Source organism: Staurois parvus, unplaced genomic scaffold, assembly GCF_062004578.1.
Source record: "Staurois parvus isolate SC_StPar_1 unplaced genomic scaffold, SC_StPar_1.0 ptg000068l, whole genome shotgun sequence".
Lineage (NCBI taxonomy): Eukaryota > Metazoa > Chordata > Amphibia > Anura > Ranidae > Staurois > Staurois parvus.
Window position 1 is genome coordinate 710,908 of NW_028317864.1, and position 17,899 is coordinate 728,806.

General features: G+C 40.4%; 1 protein-coding gene across 1 annotated transcript in view; it reads left to right on the top strand.

Moving 5' to 3' along the window:
- CFAP157 (cilia and flagella associated protein 157) overlaps window positions 1-17,899 on the top strand; it is a 43,885-nt gene that overhangs the window by 14,458 nt on the left and 11,528 nt on the right. The window contains exons 4-7 of the mRNA XM_089668995.1: window positions 3,941-4,208; window positions 9,325-9,455; window positions 13,576-13,726; window positions 15,981-16,165. Of these exons, the coding sequence (XP_089525121.1) occupies window positions 3,941-4,208; window positions 9,325-9,455; window positions 13,576-13,726; window positions 15,981-16,165 (735 nt within the window). The remainder of the gene's footprint in view (window positions 1-3,940; window positions 4,209-9,324; window positions 9,456-13,575; window positions 13,727-15,980; window positions 16,166-17,899) is intronic.

Sequence of the window (17,899 nt, forward strand, 5' to 3'; positions counted from 1 at the left end):
GAATGGTCAAACATTCCCATAGACACACTCCTAAACCTTGTGGACAGCCTTCCCAGAAGAGTTGAAGCTGTTATAGATGCAAAGGGCGGGGCCAACTCAATACTGAACCTTACGGACTAAGACTGGGATGCCATTAAAGTTCATGTGTGTGTGTAAAGGCAGGCGCCTCAGTACTTTTGGCAATATAGTGTATTTGCCAAAAACACCCCTATGCATTACATCATCCTTAATACATTGTTATGCAATTCCTCTTCTATCTAAAAGAATGCTTACTTTTTAAGCTGCATATTCCATTGCCATACCCTGTGTATCCTGAAGTTAGCAGGGATATTGGGAATTGGATATGTGGCCCTGGCAACTCTTAAATGAGTACTCCGCTTAGTTATCTACCTATGCGTGCAAAGTTTGCTCTCTCTCACAGCTCAGCATTCTGCAAGAGTGAGAGAGCGCATTGCGCATGCGTGGGTGGGGATTGAAGACGAGTGCTTGTTTGTGAGTTTCCAGGGACTGTGCATCCAACGCTCAGTACGTTCTCCTATCTGCAGGACAGAGAGGGGACGGCACTGGAATAAACGGCTTTAAAAGTAAGCATTATTTTATAAAATGGAGGACTGCATAATTATATACTGAGGACATTTTAATGCATAGGGATGTTTTCGGAAAATGTCATTAAAGGTGAAATAACCTTTTAAAGTGAACAACTTTCCTGTGAATGTACTTTATGGACCATTTCTTTTTTTTACATGAGGTGACCATACCAATCTAATCTCTTCTCATAGGAAAAACATTCTGTTCAGCTAACAGCTAACCTTTCCTTAAATCCGAGCTCTTCCATGCACTTCCCTAATTTAGTTTGCCTTCTCTGCATTGTTTTAAGTTCCATTATAGTACATTCTTTTTGTCAATTGTTGCCTAAAATGTAGCTATTTAAGCTAAGGTTTTGCTGAAGCTGGCCATACACGGACTGAGATTTGACCGGTTTAGCAGGGACTAACAATGGTGGAGAAGGATTTGGAGGTTCTGGTAGATCACAAGCTTAATAATGGCATGCAATGCCAAGCTGCGGTTTCTAAAGCCAGCAAAATCCTCTCTTGTATTAAAAGAGGTATAGACTCCAGAGAGAGAGATATCATATTACCCCTGTACTAATCATTAGTAAGACCTCATCTGGAATATGCAGTTCAGTTTTGGGCACCAATTCACAAAAAGAACATTGGGGAACTGGAGAAAGTACAGAGAAAGGCAACCAAACTGATAAGAGGCATGGAGGAGATCAGCTATGAGGAAAGATTAGAGGAACTGAATTTATTCTCTCTTGAGAAGAGGAGATTAAGGGGGGATATGATCAACATGTATAAATACATCAGTGGTTCATATAGTGAACTCGGTGTAGAGGTCATGAGGTCATCACAGAGGACAAGGGGGCACTATTTACGTCTGGAGGAAAAGATATTTAATCTCCAAACACGGAAAGGTTTCTTCACAGTAAGAGCTGTGAAAATGTGGAATAGACTACCTCAAGAGTTGGTTCTGGCCAGCTCAGTGGATTGCTTCAAAAAAAGGCCTGGATTCTTTCTTAGATACACAGAATATAACTGGATACTAACATTTATAGGTAAAGTTGATCCAGAGAATATCCGATTGCCTCTCGGGGGATCAAGAAGGATTTTTTTCTCCCAGCAGGAGCAAATTGGATTGTGCTTTGCTGGGTGTTTTGCCTTCCTCTGGATCAACTGTGGGTATCGGATTATAACTTTTTTTTTTTTTTTTCTATTGTTGAACTGGATGGACTTTTTTCAGCCAGACTAACTATGTAACTAAGTATGTAACAGAATTTTAATCTATGTAAGGGCAGGGTTGTTGCACAGAAGTTAATATACGGATTGATTTCTGTACAACCACCTTGTTGGAAAATTTCTGCTCGATCAATGCCGCTGGCTATAGCCAGCAGTGCTGATCAGTGTATTCTGATAGCGTGAGAGTCTCTCCGCTGTAAGAATACAAAGGCTCAGCAGGGAGGATTCCCCCATTCACCTTGAACATGTGGATGGAGGAAGCAAGTCATTTTTTCTTTTTTTGTTCGACCCGCAGGTTGAATGAAAAAAAACAGTCATCTATGGGCTGCCTTAGGCTTTGGTATAGGGGCAAGTTAATGGTATATTTAACAGAGCAAAAGGGAATAAACTAGAAAAAATCATGGTTAGGGTTTTCATACACATTAACCATTTCAATACCGGGCAATTTTACACCTTCCTGCCCAGGCCAGTTTTCAGGTTTCAGCACTCTCACACTTTGAATGACAATTGCGCGGTCATACAACATTGTACCCAAACTAAAATTTTATCATTTTCTTCACACAACTAGAGCTTTCTTTTGGTGGTATTTAATCACCGCTGGGGTTTTTATTTTTTGCTAAATTTAACAAGAAAAGACCAAAAACTTTGAAAAAAAAACACGTTTTTCTTTGTTTCTGTTATAAAAGTTTACAAATAAATAATTGTTCTTCATAAATTTAGGCCGAGATGTATTCTGCTACATGTCTTTGGTGAAAATAACCCAAATTAGGATGTATTTTTTAGTTTGTAGGAAGGTTATAGAGTTCACAAACTATGGTATAGATCTGAAAATTGATCAATCCTTAAGTACTGACAGCCAATCTAATTTCTTGAGGTCCAAGAATGTCAGAACAGTACAGATATCCCCAAATGACCCCTTTTTGTAAAGTAGACAGTCCGATGTACTTCATAAGAGGAATGGCGAGTTTTTTGAAGTTGTATTTTTTTTTGTCATTTTTCGGAAAATGAAAAAATTAAAAAAATTATTTTCACTATTTTTTTTTTTTACATACTGTCACCAGTGCAGTACAGCATCATCATATAACTGGCATGGTGGTGAACAGGGACACTGACTGGTGACAGTATGAAAAAAAAAATATATATATATATATTTTTTTTATTTTTTTATTATTTTTAATTTTTTATTACATTTTTTTTTTTTTTTTTTAAGATTTTTCATATTTTTTTTTCATTTTTTTCATATTTTACTATGACCAAAGTAGTACAATGTTACCATAGATCGGTGATAGATCGCGCCGCTGCGCGGCTCTGCAACCGTGCGAACTGCGCCTGTGCGGGAGGACGCCAAATGGCATACACCCCGGAAAGCTAATGCATTTTTGCTGCCGCCAAACAGCTATAGGCCGGGCCGCTAATGGTTAATAATGTTAATGTCCATAAAGTTCTTTAACAGATGACTACTGGCTCTAATTGCACAGAAAAAAATGAATTTAGATATGTCAGAGTTTCTTGCGTAGACTGATAGAGCTACCTAGAAAGTGTCTATACAGGAAAAAGAGATGATGGCTGCACACAGGAGACTTAATCAAAAAGTAAAAATCCTCTATTCTTCCAAAGAGTGGAGAAACAGCACAGAGGACTGACAAGCTGTTAACGCGTTTCACACAATTAAGTACTTAGTCATACCAGGCTTTCTGTTATTACTAAGCTTTCAGCTTGTCAGTCCTCTGTGCTGTCTCTCCCATCGTTGGAAGAATAAAGGATGTTTACTTTTCAATAAATCTCTGGTGTTTGGCCGTCATCTATTTTTCCTTTATAATATGGTGGCGAGCCGAGGCCAGCACCCATGTAAGGCTTGAATGAGCCTTTTCACCTGATTGGTATTTTATTTATTGGATGGCTGTGTCTATACAGGACATACTGTACATACAGTATACATATACATTGTTGTCAGGGGCACAAACAAACCCAGGGATAGTAGTGCGTGACAGTTCTTGGAAAGGCGCTCGTCTCACTAGTATAACTGCCCTTTTAGATGAAGGTTGGTTGATCAACCTGGTTGCTCTATATTGGTCACACCCTCTATCATGTGTATGGATGCATGACACAGATAAGGTTTTCAGAATTACTATCTTTTTCCACAGGTTGAAGAAGGAAATGGTCCAGCGGGTGAATACCGTGGCAGCTGAATTCCGCAGGGTGTCCAACAACCAGATGGCAGAGACTACAAAGCGAGCAATCCGCGAGAATGTGGCTATTGGTTCTCAGCTGGCCAAGATGTCAGATAAGAGCATGGACCTGATCAATGAGAACGACCTACTGAAAGAGCGAGAATCTGAACTCTACAAACAGCTGGTGGTGCTGGAGGAGAATGAGAGGGAGCTGGTGAAGAAAAATCTAAGCAACCAAAAGGTGACATATTACACTCAACATTGCTGGAGTCATTTATGTGAACTGTAATCCTAGAGACAATGAGGAGAGATGGATGCAGTCAAATCACAGTATAAGGCAGGGGCGGACTGACAACTCATGGGGCCCCCGGGCAATAGGAAATCATGGGGCCCCTGTGTCCTCGCCCACAAGCAAAAAAAGCCTATGAAAGGTACCATGGGCATCTCATGGGGCCCCCTACTGACCCCGGGCCCTCGGGCAGTGCCCGAGTGCTTAAATGGTCAGTCCACCCCTGGTATAAGGGCCTGTTCACATGTGCATTTAGGGGCCAATTATGATTTCCTGTGGTAGACTCAACAAGGTTTTTGCGTCCACTGTGAGGAAGTCCTATGTAAGGCAATGAGAAGCTGACAAGCCCATGCAGCCATTTGTAGGCATTCATATGTAATCAGACATGCAGTGATTACCTGGGGATGATTGGCCTCAAATGCAAACTGTTTAAATTGACAGGGAATTTAATCCTTGCCCACACTATCCAGAAGTAAAAAGAAACATTTTTGGCTATACATACTGTGACGGAACACCAGTCACCCAGATTCTGTCAGAGAACTGCTTTCCTGCCACTGGGACACAGGACCAAGGTATTATAGCTGGGAATTGCACCCAAGATTAGACAAGACTAGCTTAGATGCCAAACTGGAACTACTTTATTGAACAGAAACACAGATTTTTATACACTCAGAAATAGGGGCAGTGCCCCCACATGAACAATAAAACAAATATTACATTCCACACTGATTAGATACTGAGGTGAAGCATGATTTCTCATCATGTAGGAGCCTCCAAGAGGACTTGCCAACAGACCCACAATAGGTGCCTCAATTAACAATGGGAATGCACACCTAGGAAGCACACAATGGGAGAAGATAGTAAACACATAACACCTTAATAAACACATTAGAGCAAGAGCTAATTAGATCAACATCTTCTTAGAGCCTCTGAGTCTGGGAAGGAGGGGGGTTGAAGCAGTCAATGCTGGTTTGGTCACAGAGACCCCAAATCTGTATGTTGGTCCTCCAGTTCTCAGAGTATGTGTGCATTGGGGAGACATGGACTTGAATCCCAAGTAAACTATTCCAAAGGTCACCCCAGGCACACACCAAAGAATAGAGCCCCCTCAGATGCCAGGGCCATGGTCAGTAGGCAAGAGGCTAGCCTGCAGTCCCCTCCAAATGCCCTGTCCCGGTTGGGTCTGTCACACATACATTTTAAATGTTATCAGATCTGATGCTGATCTATATGCTTGTGTCAGCTCAGTATTTCAAAAAGTATTGATAGATTAGCATGACAGCCAGTCAACTAGCACTGAACCGGCTTCCTGATGGCGACAAAGATGAACCATGACTGGGCAATGTGTATCCCTCATAGTCTGCATTAGGTGGCCTTGTAATGACAGGTGACAACCCAGGAGCACAACTGGGACACAGTTGTCACCCCATGACAGTAGGGGGTATATTTACTAAAACTGTTGCACTGAGAATCTGGTGCAGCTGTGCATGGCAGCCAACTTAGCTTAAAATAAGGGGGGATATCCTCCTGCGCTTAATATGGGTAGGTCCCTATCTACTAGCTGCAATCACTCAAACTCAACCAATAAGTCAAAAATACCGTGCATAAAATAGTGAAGCGCTCCCAAATTAGCTAAAAAAATTATTCAATAAGTGAAAAATTACATAAACACTTCTCATATATAACCATACACTATTAACTCTTAATAGATCTGTGATAAAAGATACCAAAATATACAATTCATAATATATAATGATAAAAACAATTAACATAATACTACTGATTCATAAAAATGTGACAAATCGTGATACTTGTGACACAACTGAATATCAAAAAAGATATATAGTGATGCTGCGATAAATAAATACATATGTCTGTGTTAAACCCTATAACAAATTAGAAAAAATTGCTTCTTAGATCAAAAAAAAATATATAAATAAATAAACTCAGTGTTTCAAAAAAACTCAAATAATCCATGCAAAAATGTGAAACACTCTGTGATCTTCACTTCTAGTGCTCAAGAAAGGAATCCTCCAACGGCAGAAATGCCTGCTCACCTCCCCTCCTCGACCCACACAGGGCCAAAAGGCAAAAAGGCTCTCCTTAAAGGCAATCCTTTCCTCCAAGCAACTCGGGCAGGAACCTCAGGACTTCCACTCCACCTCCTCTTACCACGTCATATAGGGCACAAACAGAAACTTCCCATAGTATAACACCGTTTATTATAAGTAATATGGCATAACAAACTTTCCAACTCACATGGTATCTTTGGATACAGCGCTTTTTCACCTCACATCATGGGTGTACTCTCATGCAGGGAGGGAAACCAATATGGCCGCTGCGTCCGGACAAAAACGTCCCCACGTGACCGGAAGTGACGTAATCTCGTGCTGGGAATGGCGTTCCGACGCGTTGCGTCACGTGCGTCGTGACTTCATCAGGGTACACGGTACCCTGATGAATTTTGATTGGATTATTTGAGTTTTTTTGAAACACTGAGTTTATTTATTTATATATTTTTTTTTGATCTAAGAAGCAATTTTTTCTAATTTGTTATAGGGTTTAACACAGACATATGTATTTATTTATCGCAGCATCACTATATATCTTTTTTGATATTCAGTTGTGTCACAAGTATCACGATTTGTCACATTTTTATGAATCAGTAGTATTATGTTAATTGTTTTTATCATTATATATTATGAATTGTATATTTTGGTATCTTTTATCACAGATCTATTAAGAGTTAATAGTGTATGGGTATATATGAGAAGTGTTTATGTAATTTTTCACTTATTGAATAATTTTTTTAGCTAATTTGGGAGCGCTTCACTATTTTATGCAAAGCCAACTTAGCTTGTTTAATTAAGCCTAGACTATAAAACCTGGAAGCTGATTGGCTTCTATGCAGAACTGCACCAGATTTTGCACTCTCCAGTTTTAGTAAATAACCGCCATGGTGTCTAAACAAGGACCTTCATGGCAGGATAAATTTTAATAAACACTGCAGATCAAAAAAATGTTGAAAACACTGTTTTTTAAATAAAATACAGTTTTTTCCTATTTTATCTTTTGTTGTCTCTCATTGCTGCTAATTACCAGCAGCTTCTTGGCAGCAACGTCCTGTCTGCAAGCAGTCCAGTGATGTCTGCATGGTATTTCTCTGGGCAGGTTTCCTGATGGTGACATCAGTGGACCATGCCTGCCTGTGCTGACACAGCCACTAGTAATCACCATTGGAAGAACATGTGACAGGTTAACAGTGCAGGAAAACACTTTGGGGAAGTACCTTTACAAGGACCATTGTGGCAGGATCACCAGGGGTTATTTTGCGGAAAGCTGCAATTTCGCTATATTTAGAAACACACAACTTTTTGTGTAAGCCTGTTCACATCTAAGCAGCGATGCACCATCATGAGAACTGGACCATTTCATTCAATGCAGAGCACCTTAACAGCGCACTCCCGGACTCCAGAATAAACAGTCACATTGGGGTGTATTTACTAAAGCTGGAAAGTCCAAAATCAGACTCCCTTCTGCATAGAAACCAATCAGCTTCTAACCTCAGCTTGTTCAATGAAGCTTTGGCAATGAAACCTGGAAGCTGATTGGTTTCTATGCAGAAGGGAGTCTGATTTTGGACTCTCCAGCTTTAGTAAATAAACCCCATTATATCCAGTGCTGCCATAGGCCTCCTCCCAGCGCACCTCTCCATTACAGCCACTCTTTGAAAATAGAGTGTCTTTCTGGCCTCTGTTTTTCACTGTGGACTTTTCCTTTAAGGGACCCTACACAGGCATATCTTTCACTTATGAAAGGGCAAATACAAACAAAAGTGATGGTTTAGTTATAGGTGGAGTCTGATGGCTAAGTTAGTTACTTCTATATTTTAAATATTCTAATAGTGAGACCTTCCTGCCATAATTTCACACTCTGTATCTGTCCACCTTGGAGTTGCCATTCACCTCTGTGTGTTCCAGCTAATCCTGTTACATAATGTTAAAAGCCCCTATAATTGTCAAAGCAGGTGTGCAGTCCTGGCAACTGGTGTAAAGTATACAGTATATAAACCCTTACCTTCTAAAACAACCCATTCTGTTTAAAATAGAAATGAAAGGCAAAACATTTGTGCATAGATATAAAAAACATTACAAATACATTTTTTTTCCTTTTTTATAAGTGCTCAGCTGCACAGAGAGACAAGGGAGGAGAAACTACAGCACACTAAGCTTCCCAGTAAATGGCTGTGTAGGAAGGGGGAGGAGTGTCAGCAGAAGTCTGATCATTGGAGGAGAGCAGACTGAGTCCCTAGCACAGCTAGAGAACTGACCACGCTGCGTTTTCCTGCTTAGCGTGGTCAGTTTTTAATAGGAAAGCAGAGGGACTGGCAGGAACACCAGAGATTTCACACAAAGGAAGCAATACAAAGAAGACAGGATACTTTTTCATACAACTACATGGTGCAACAGGCAGATATCAGGAATATGAAATGTTGAATAAGTCTCCATCAACTACCAAAAACTGAACTGTCTTTTCTTGGTGGACTTATCCTTGAGGGATCATTTGCATTCATGCTTTGCAGCAATGCATTGTAAAGCATGTGTGTTTCTGCCTGTTCCCACTATATACAGCAATGCACCTTCTGTATGTGCCGTTTCATTGATTGAGAATAGGATTCCAATGCCCTGTACAATAAGTGCAATGCAGGAGGCGACACACTGCACCACAGTGTGCTATATTGCCAAAAAGGGTCACGGGATCAGGTGTGGTGCATTGGCAGCCCATTCATAATGAATGGGCTACCATAATGCAGCGAACATTAATGTGCAATGTAACATGCATTAATGCACACCCAATGGATCAAAGTAGAGCTCCAAAACTAGATCACATAGGTTGGGAAAGAAGTGTTTTATTTCAAAACAGAATTTCTATTGGAACAATAACCTTTAAATTGGTTACACTACCAAATTTTGGGGCATCATTATATTGATAATTGCTCCAATGTTACACCATACATGTATATTGAAAAATGAATTTTCTTCTTTCCTATGGCTGCTTGACATTCTAGGTGATCCGCATGTTAACTGAAAAGTGCCAGCAGCAGCAGGAGATGTTGGACATAGCTGACCAGAAGGATCACGAGCTACTTGAGCTACACATGGACCATCAGACCCTGCAGGAGGAGGCACAAACCCTCAGGTGAACTTTATGAGGATTGTTTGGCACTTTAACCAAGAATGCTGCTCATGGCAACCAATAAAATTCCATCTTTTAATTAATGTTAGAAAATAAGAGGAAAACCTGTGATTGGTATGTTGTATACATGATACCCCATTATCCATAGTATCTTAAGGTCAGCGGTTACCCAAGTCACAAGAAATTACGGGAACAGTACAGCCTGATCCAGGGGCCGGCCTAGGGAAAATTATACACAGAAGGTGCAACAGCTCATAAATGAAGTAAACCACCTGCTATGCCTCACAGAAAGTAAAGTTTTTAACCATTTCCTGTCCGGACACTTTTACCCCCTTCCTGTCCAGGGCAATTTTCAGCTTTCAGCGCTATCACACTTTGAATGACAATTGCGCAGTCATGCAATACTGTACCCATATGAATTTTTTACCATTTTTTTTTTAGATAGATAAAGCTTTATTTTGGTGGTATTTATTCACCGCTGGGATTTTTATTTTTTTTGCTATGTAAATGAAAAAGTCCAAAAAGTTTGAAAAAAAAGTGTTTTTCTTATAAAACTTTGCAAATAAATAATCTTTCATCATAAATCTTGGCCAAAATGTATTCCGTTATATTTTTAGAAAAAAAAAATAAGCCAAATTAGTTTATAACCAAAAATTATAATTTTTAAACATTTTTTTTACATTTTTATTTTATTTTATTTTTTTATATTATTATTTATGGGTTTTTTTTTACATACTGTCACCCTAGCAGTACAGTGTCACCATGGTGACACTGTACTACTTATGGGGGGTGATGAAGATTTTTTTTTTTTACAGTGATTGCTTTTACACCCGTATAGGATGTAAAAGCAATCATTTCTCTTTCTCTCTGTCTGCATTCTTGCAGCCATTGAGAAATACTGAGTGAGCTGTGATTGGTCACACCTTGTCACATGGTACAAGGCTGTTATGAATACCCTTGTACCATGTGACCTCTGTGATCATTCACGGATTTCACACGTAGTAAGCAATGATGTCACAAGTGACATCTTGCTTACTACTTTGCATGTGATCACTGATTGGCCAATCAGTGATCACATGATCGGGACCTCGTACAGAGGTACTGTCCGACGATCAGTGTTTCACTGTGTTTGGAGGACACAGCGGGCACCGGATCGCGGTGCTGCGCGCTCCCAGGGAGCGCGCACAGCTAGAAAAGGCAGGTGCCGTTTATGAACGGCAACCCGCCCCTGGAGTGCCACCGCCCTACCGTTTATAAACAGCAGGCGGACGGCAAGTGGTTAAAGCAATCAAGGTTGATCTTAATACAATTCAAGTACATAAGCTAGTGTATAAAAAATATATACTGTATTTAAAGTCCAGCTCCAGGCTACTCACCCTCAGTACAGCACTGCTCTCCTTAGTACCTCTATTCTGCCACAAGATATCCTCCCTAGTCTTGCGGGTTGAACAATGACCAGCGTCACTCAATGCAGAAGACTGAGAAGAGATTGTGAGAGCCCAGCAATAGCACATTACTTTTTTTATTTTAGATAGAGCTGGGTTGTGTTGAAACCTCTGCAGGTTTTTATTGCTGTCTGTGTTCCCACTAGGGAAATTCACCATCTTTTTGTCCTGGTGACCATTGCCATCGGTGCAAAATGTGATGGAAAATCCAACATTTTTAAGTTGTCACAGGAACAGTGAGGGGGAAAGCTTCCAGTGGGGACACCTGTTCTGTTGATAGCGAAGAGGAGAGTTCTCCTTATTTTGTCGAGGTTTTTTTTCTTACTTCCTGTTGCATCTTTGGAGACAAATTGAAAGGAAATTTCCCCAATGTCCCAGACATCCTGAAGACACAGCAATAAAAACCTTACAAAGGTTGTGGTTGTTCCCTGCTCTATATAATATATAATTGAAGCATTGCCCAAAATGTCAGGTATACACCGCTGATGGTGCCAGGCCTCATTGTAGGTTGGTTCAGAATTTCATATGAATGTATGGTGTTTTTATATATTTTTTATTATATTTAGGACTAAAGTAAATTACATTGTAAATGCATTTTTCATTTTTTGTAGTCAAGTAAATTTGTAGTCTTGAGATATTCCATATGAACAATTTCCAGTCAACAGGTGGAGCTCTAGGCTCCTTTTTATACATTTACCAGGCTAACTTTAACTGCTTTGCTGATTAATTAGTACAAAGCTAAACAGCTTCAGCTAAAATTAAATAGCTTGAACCCTTTCCTTGCTGTTCTGTATGGATTTTCACTTAAACAGAAGCCTTCTCATACAGAGAATTCACTACCACGCTCTGTCTTTAAATAGAGCAGCATAACCAGTGTAATGGGTGTACTCTGTTGTATTCAACACTCTAGGTCAGGGGCGGACTGACAACTCATGGGGCCCCCGGGCAATAGGGGATCATGGGGCCCCTGTGTCCTTGCCAAAACTCAAAAAAGCCTATGAAAAAGGTACCAGGGGCATCTCGTGGGTCCCCCTACTGACTCCAGGCCCTCAATAGGGGTTCATGGGGCCCCTGTGTCTTCGCCCAAACTCAAAAAAGTGTAAGAAAAAGGTACCAGGGGCATCTAATGGGGCCCCCTACTGACCCCGGGCAGTGCCTGAGTTTCCAAATGGTCAGTCCGCCCCTGCTCTAGGTAGTCTACACATCTGGTCAACAATTTGTGCCCATCCTTCTGAAACTCTGTTCCTCTGTGGGTGTGAGGCCCAATTTATCCTCCCATTTACTCAGACAGGGTGGGATGTATCCTTCCTTGGGTGTCGTTAGGATAGCATAAGAAAACAATAAGATATGTTGTTGTATCAGAGCAATGATGCTCAGAGGAGGAAGGCCACCTGGGACTGACCGTATTAGGTTTAATAGAAGAAAGGAAATGCCTAAATTGTAACGCCTGCCAGAAGGGAAGTTGGGGGTCACCTGTCCATTGAATCTCTGAGATAGATTTCATCCTTTCCCAGAGATGAAATCGTTAAGTCGATATTGGTTTGTAGACAAAAAAGGCGAGAAGCAGGGATCTGTGACATATGCTGGGAAACCCATAGATCCAATAATAGGGGACATCACCGGAGTACCAGATGGGGACGGTACACACCCTAATTTTGATAATGCTTGCAAGGTGGCACCTATTAAGGGGTGGGCACACCTTGCAGAAGGAAGAGCGGAATATTGCCATGGTAGGGTCAACAATGGAAATAAGGCCGTATCTTGTTCCAGGTGTACTCCTGTTTTCACATGCCTATGCTTAACCCAGTCCAGCACCCTACTCATATGTACTGCCAGGTGGTATTTAAAGGGATCAGGAAACCCCATACCTCCCTGCAGCTTAGGTAGAGAAAGTAACCGATAGGAAATCCTCTTAGCCCCATAGGCCTAGAGGAAGTTGATCAATTCCACCTTTGCCAACCGGAGGAAAGACTTAGAGATATGGACCGGGAGGAGGGTGTATCCAGTTTGTAGACATTCAGTTATAAGAAAAAATCTTTATATAAATGTATTCATTTAAAAAAATAAATAAAATTGACTCCACAATATTTATAGTCTTCTCCAAGTGCTGTCCTGGCCTTTGGAAGACTATGCTTATTCTATCATTGGCTATTGATTGGAAAATTCTCTACAGGATGTGTGTTCATTTAAACTTTGAACAGGACATGTGAGTTTTTGTAGGCTGTATGGACACTCAACCTGAATATTGGTCATTTTAAATTGGGAATGAAGGGAATTTAACCCAAAACCCCATTGGTAGCCAGAAAGAAGTGATGGGTTACACTGTCAGTTGCTATCATTATAACTAAAACACTGCAGTGTAGTTAGGGGACAAAAATGGGAGCCAAATCATCTGAGACTCAGACACAAGAAAAGTTTTTAGCACTAGAAAGGTTTCTATGGTAGTACCAAAGCTGACCAGGTTTAGGGACAAACTGCTGTAATGGCATAATTTTTGTTCTTGGCATATGTTACAAGGAACATCTTGGTATGGAAGATAACCTTAGAGAGGTCTTCAGTTTAGAAAAGTAAGAAAGAGTACCAGATTGACGTACACTTTCCTCCCAGGACATACGATAGTTGCCTTTTCTATTATTAATCTATTATTGCCAATCAATTTATGGCACCATTCCTTCTAGACAGAGAATGGACCATCTGGAAGAAGAGGTGCAGAGACTGATTGCAGATAAAGACAAGGTGATTGGTGAGTTGGAAGATGAGAAGAAGAAGAGGCAATCGGTGGAGAGGGTCTTGGCTGAGGCTGCCTCATCTCTGAAGGATGTACTTATGGTATGAGTTTTCCCAGCAAACTAATTACATTAGTAAGCTTCAAAAATCCAATTATAATCTAGAAAATGACAACTGTAAAAACACTAATAGCACCTTAATCCATTCTTACTTTTTTGTATATATCTAAGTGATGTTAGATATTAACATATATCTCTAAGTGTAGTTGTTCCATCTCTGGATAGAGGAATGTAGAGAATGGTCATGATGTCCAGTAGCTTGTTCTAGTTGGGAACTCCAGTAATGTCAGAACTTTATGAAGGACCTGATCATTATTAGTGTGGCATCTATCTGCCAGCCTAAAGCAGAGGTGGGAAACATCATTTCAAATTCATTCCTAAATCTGCAGCTTTTAATACAATAAAGCCTGGTGATCCTGCCATGAAGGTCCTTTCTTGTTATATGGTGACAATGCTCTCCCTAATGTTCTCCAACGTTCCTTACTGACAGCTGTCACTGGGACAGGAAGGGAGGGGAAATTCTAACTTTTACACAGAGGGGAGTAGAGGGGAAATATTCCAATGGGAACACCTGTTCTAGTGCTAGCTGTCAAAGGTGGGACTCATTCACTTCCTGTTGTGTGTCTGGTACAGGAAATTAAAGGAATGCTCCTGATGGAGACAGCCTTAAAAAAATGGATAAAAGGTTCTAATCTTTTCCTTGGGGCCTGGATGTAGGTGCTGGGAGACACTATAAAGACTAATTTACATGAAAGTGATAAAAAAAACCTTTAAAAAATACCTGAAGTATTCAAAGTGAGGTTGTTAGGTATTCTAGACCAATGCCAACCACTACATGGCATTTAAAGTGTGCCCATACTGCTGCATATGGGTGTTTGGGAGGATGTTGTCAAAGATTATCATAAAAACCTACATAGTTTTGAAGTGACCCAATAAGCTGCCTTATAGTTTGTTCTAAACTCCTTAAATGTAGACAAGGCTTTACTGGGGTTGCACATATGCAGACTTGAAAAATGTAAAATATATACAGAGTCTGTAAGTACCATTCTGTTACTTATTATGTAGTTTCTTAAGCGAGCAAAATCCTCTTGTGTTAAAAGAGGTAAACACTCCAGAGAGAAAGATATCATATTACCCCTGTACTAATCATTAGTAAGACCTCATCTGGAATATGCAGTTCAGTTTTGGGCTCCAATTCACAAAAAGAACATTGGGGAACTGGAGAAAGTACAGAGAAGGGCAACCAAACTGATACGAGGCATGGAGGAGCTCAGCTATGAGGAAAGATTAGAGGAACTGAATTTATTCTCTCTTGAGAAGAGGAGATTAAGGGGGGATATGATCAACATGTGTATATACATCAGTGGTTCATATAGTGAACTCGGTGTAGAGCTATTCACCCTGAGCTCATCACAGAGGACAAGGGGGCACTCTTTACGTCTGGAGGAAAAGAGATTTAATCTCCAAACACGGAAAGGTTTCTTCACAGTAAGAGCTGTGAAAATGTGGAATAAACTCCCTCAAGAGTTGGTTCTGGCCAGCTCAATGGATTGCTTTAAAAAAGGCCTGGATTCTTTCTTAGATACACAGAATATAACTGGATACTAACATTTATAGGTAAAGTTGATCCAGGGAATATCCAATTGCCTCTCGGGGGATCAGGAAGGAATTTTTTTCCCAGCAGGAACAAATTGGATCATGCTTTGCTGGGTTTTTTTGCCTTCTTCTGGATCAACTGTGGGTGTAGGATTAGAACATTTTTTTTTAATGGTTGAACTGGATGGACTTTTGTCTTTTTTCAGCCAGGCTAACTATGTAACTATGATTGCAGAGAAGCCAACTGCCAGGCTCACTAGCATCGCATTCTCATTCTAGACAAGCAGGGAGGAGTACAACTAGGAGCAGAGTGACTGGTCGATGAGAGAGTGCACTGCTGGCAGCCCATTGCTCCTCTGCTGGCAGCCCTGTCAAGTACAGAGAGCTGCATAGCAAATAATGTGGGGTGACATGCAACCCTCGAGTCTAAAGTCTGCTGTTGTTATTATTATACAGGATTTATATAGCGCCAACAGTTTGCTCAGAGCTTTACAATGTAACGAGACTATACAATTCAATACAAGAGGGTTAGGAGGGCCCTGCTCCTCGGAGCTTACAGTCTAAGAGGGAGGGGACTGTTATATTTCCCTCTGTTTTTTGTTACCTGTGGCTATACTGCAATATTACAACAGCAGTCCAGGAAGGGATACAGGGTATAATAAAAAAGTTTTTATTTATTGTTATTATGTATGTCTGTGCAGGAGACACCCAAGATTGAGGGGGAAGACTTAGAAGTCGCAAGATTAGTAACACAAAACCAACTTTTGGAGAAACTCTTGATGCTGCTCAACAGTGCGGCCACATTAGGCCTCGGTCCAGCCTTAGATGACTTCCAGAGAAGAGATAACCAATCTACGGACCATTACATTGCACCTAAAGCCAACAGGTACAATTTATTAAAATAATTCCTTTCCTCGTTATGCTCCTCATTATGAATAATGACCAAAAGAAGAATATTGAAAGAACAAGTGGCAGAAATAAGATTTTTGTACTCACTGTGAAATCCTATTCTTGGAGTGAATTTAGGGATACTGAATTCTTAGATTGTCTGGTTATACTTCCACCACAGGAGAACTAGACATGCGCAGGAAAAAAATAAACAAAAAAAAAAAATCTTGGCCAGCAAAGTACAACCCTGTTCACAAGGCAAGTAGCATATTTGGTGCACTGTGTGACAGAGTAAGGAGGTAGATGCAGCATATAATAGTATGTATAAACATATAATCAATGGTGATGGCATTAGGGAAAATAAATCATGAACAATATACTGTGATGAATATACAAATAAAATGTCCTTAGAGTCCTATAGGTAATTCTGATGCACCATGGAGTGGAGGCAGCCAGCCAGCCAGCCAATAATGAGCTAGAGAGGCCCTGTGTAAGATCAGGAAGAAAGAGGCAGTGCCCTCTAAATGCAGTATGAAAGCTTTTTAATGGATAAAAAGTGTAGTAACACAGGCCACTCACAAAGCATAAGTAGGTTTGCGCTTGTAAATTAATAAGTATCCGCTGTAGTGAAGGAGTGTAAAACCTCTGGATGGATGGTGGTCACCTGCATCTGGTGGTGGTTCTGGTGGTTTCCATTACGTCCTCCTAGTTTCGGGATTCCCTCAGTTGAGACGTCACTTCCGGTCACGTGATGGTGAGGGTTGGCGTGCATTCGGAGCATTTGTGCTCCCTCATCAGGCTAGAAGGTCGCCATCTTGATGTGGGGCATTTGTACTGTCAGCGAGTGGAGGAGTAAGGGAACTCCTACTACAGGCAGACACCGCTTGAGGAGTAAACGACTCACAGCAAGAGGGCTATAATTAAGCGCAGGAGTGGACAATTAGGCGATAAAAAATATGTGATAAAATGTAATAAAACAAAGTAAGAGAAAAGATGTATATCGCAGATGTTAAAACACGGAAATTACCTTTAGCACTATATCCATGTGTGAGAACTTATACAAATGAAAACTACAATAAGGGTTCATAGCGTTATACAGAGTGCAAGAAATATTGAAAATATATATAAAACAACAGATAATTGAATACTGAAAAGTAAAATGAGCAAAGCATTGGAATAATATGTCAAAACTAGTATTAAGCTGCAAAAACAAACTAAAGAATAAAAATGGGACGTACCAATCAATGATGAGCTCATCGATAAGGAATCAGTAGAAGAGTGGTACAATTTCTTTAACCAGAAAGGCCAAGAAGTAATGCACGTTTTGCTGAAATGCAAGCAAAGAAAGATGGAAAAAATCGGGGAGCAATTAAAAACCTATAAAGATAAATTAGAACCATATAAGGATACCACAGAATATAAAAAATTATTGGAGGAATTGAATAAATATCTTGAGAAGAAAGGTCCGGAGGTCAAAACAATGGCAGATTAAAATGAAGGAACAAAAAGGGGCTGGAGGGGATCAAGAAGGGAATGAAATAAAAATATATAGTAGAGAAAGTAGCTATGATGGAGAGGGAGAAGGCCAGGTACAAGGAGAATGGCGAGAAATAAAAAGATCACCACAAATAAGGAGGTCGCCACAAAGAAGTAACATAGGATACAAGACACCCAAAGGCCAACAACTAGGATACAAAGGCCCAAGGAATAATCAATATAGAGTAAATTATGT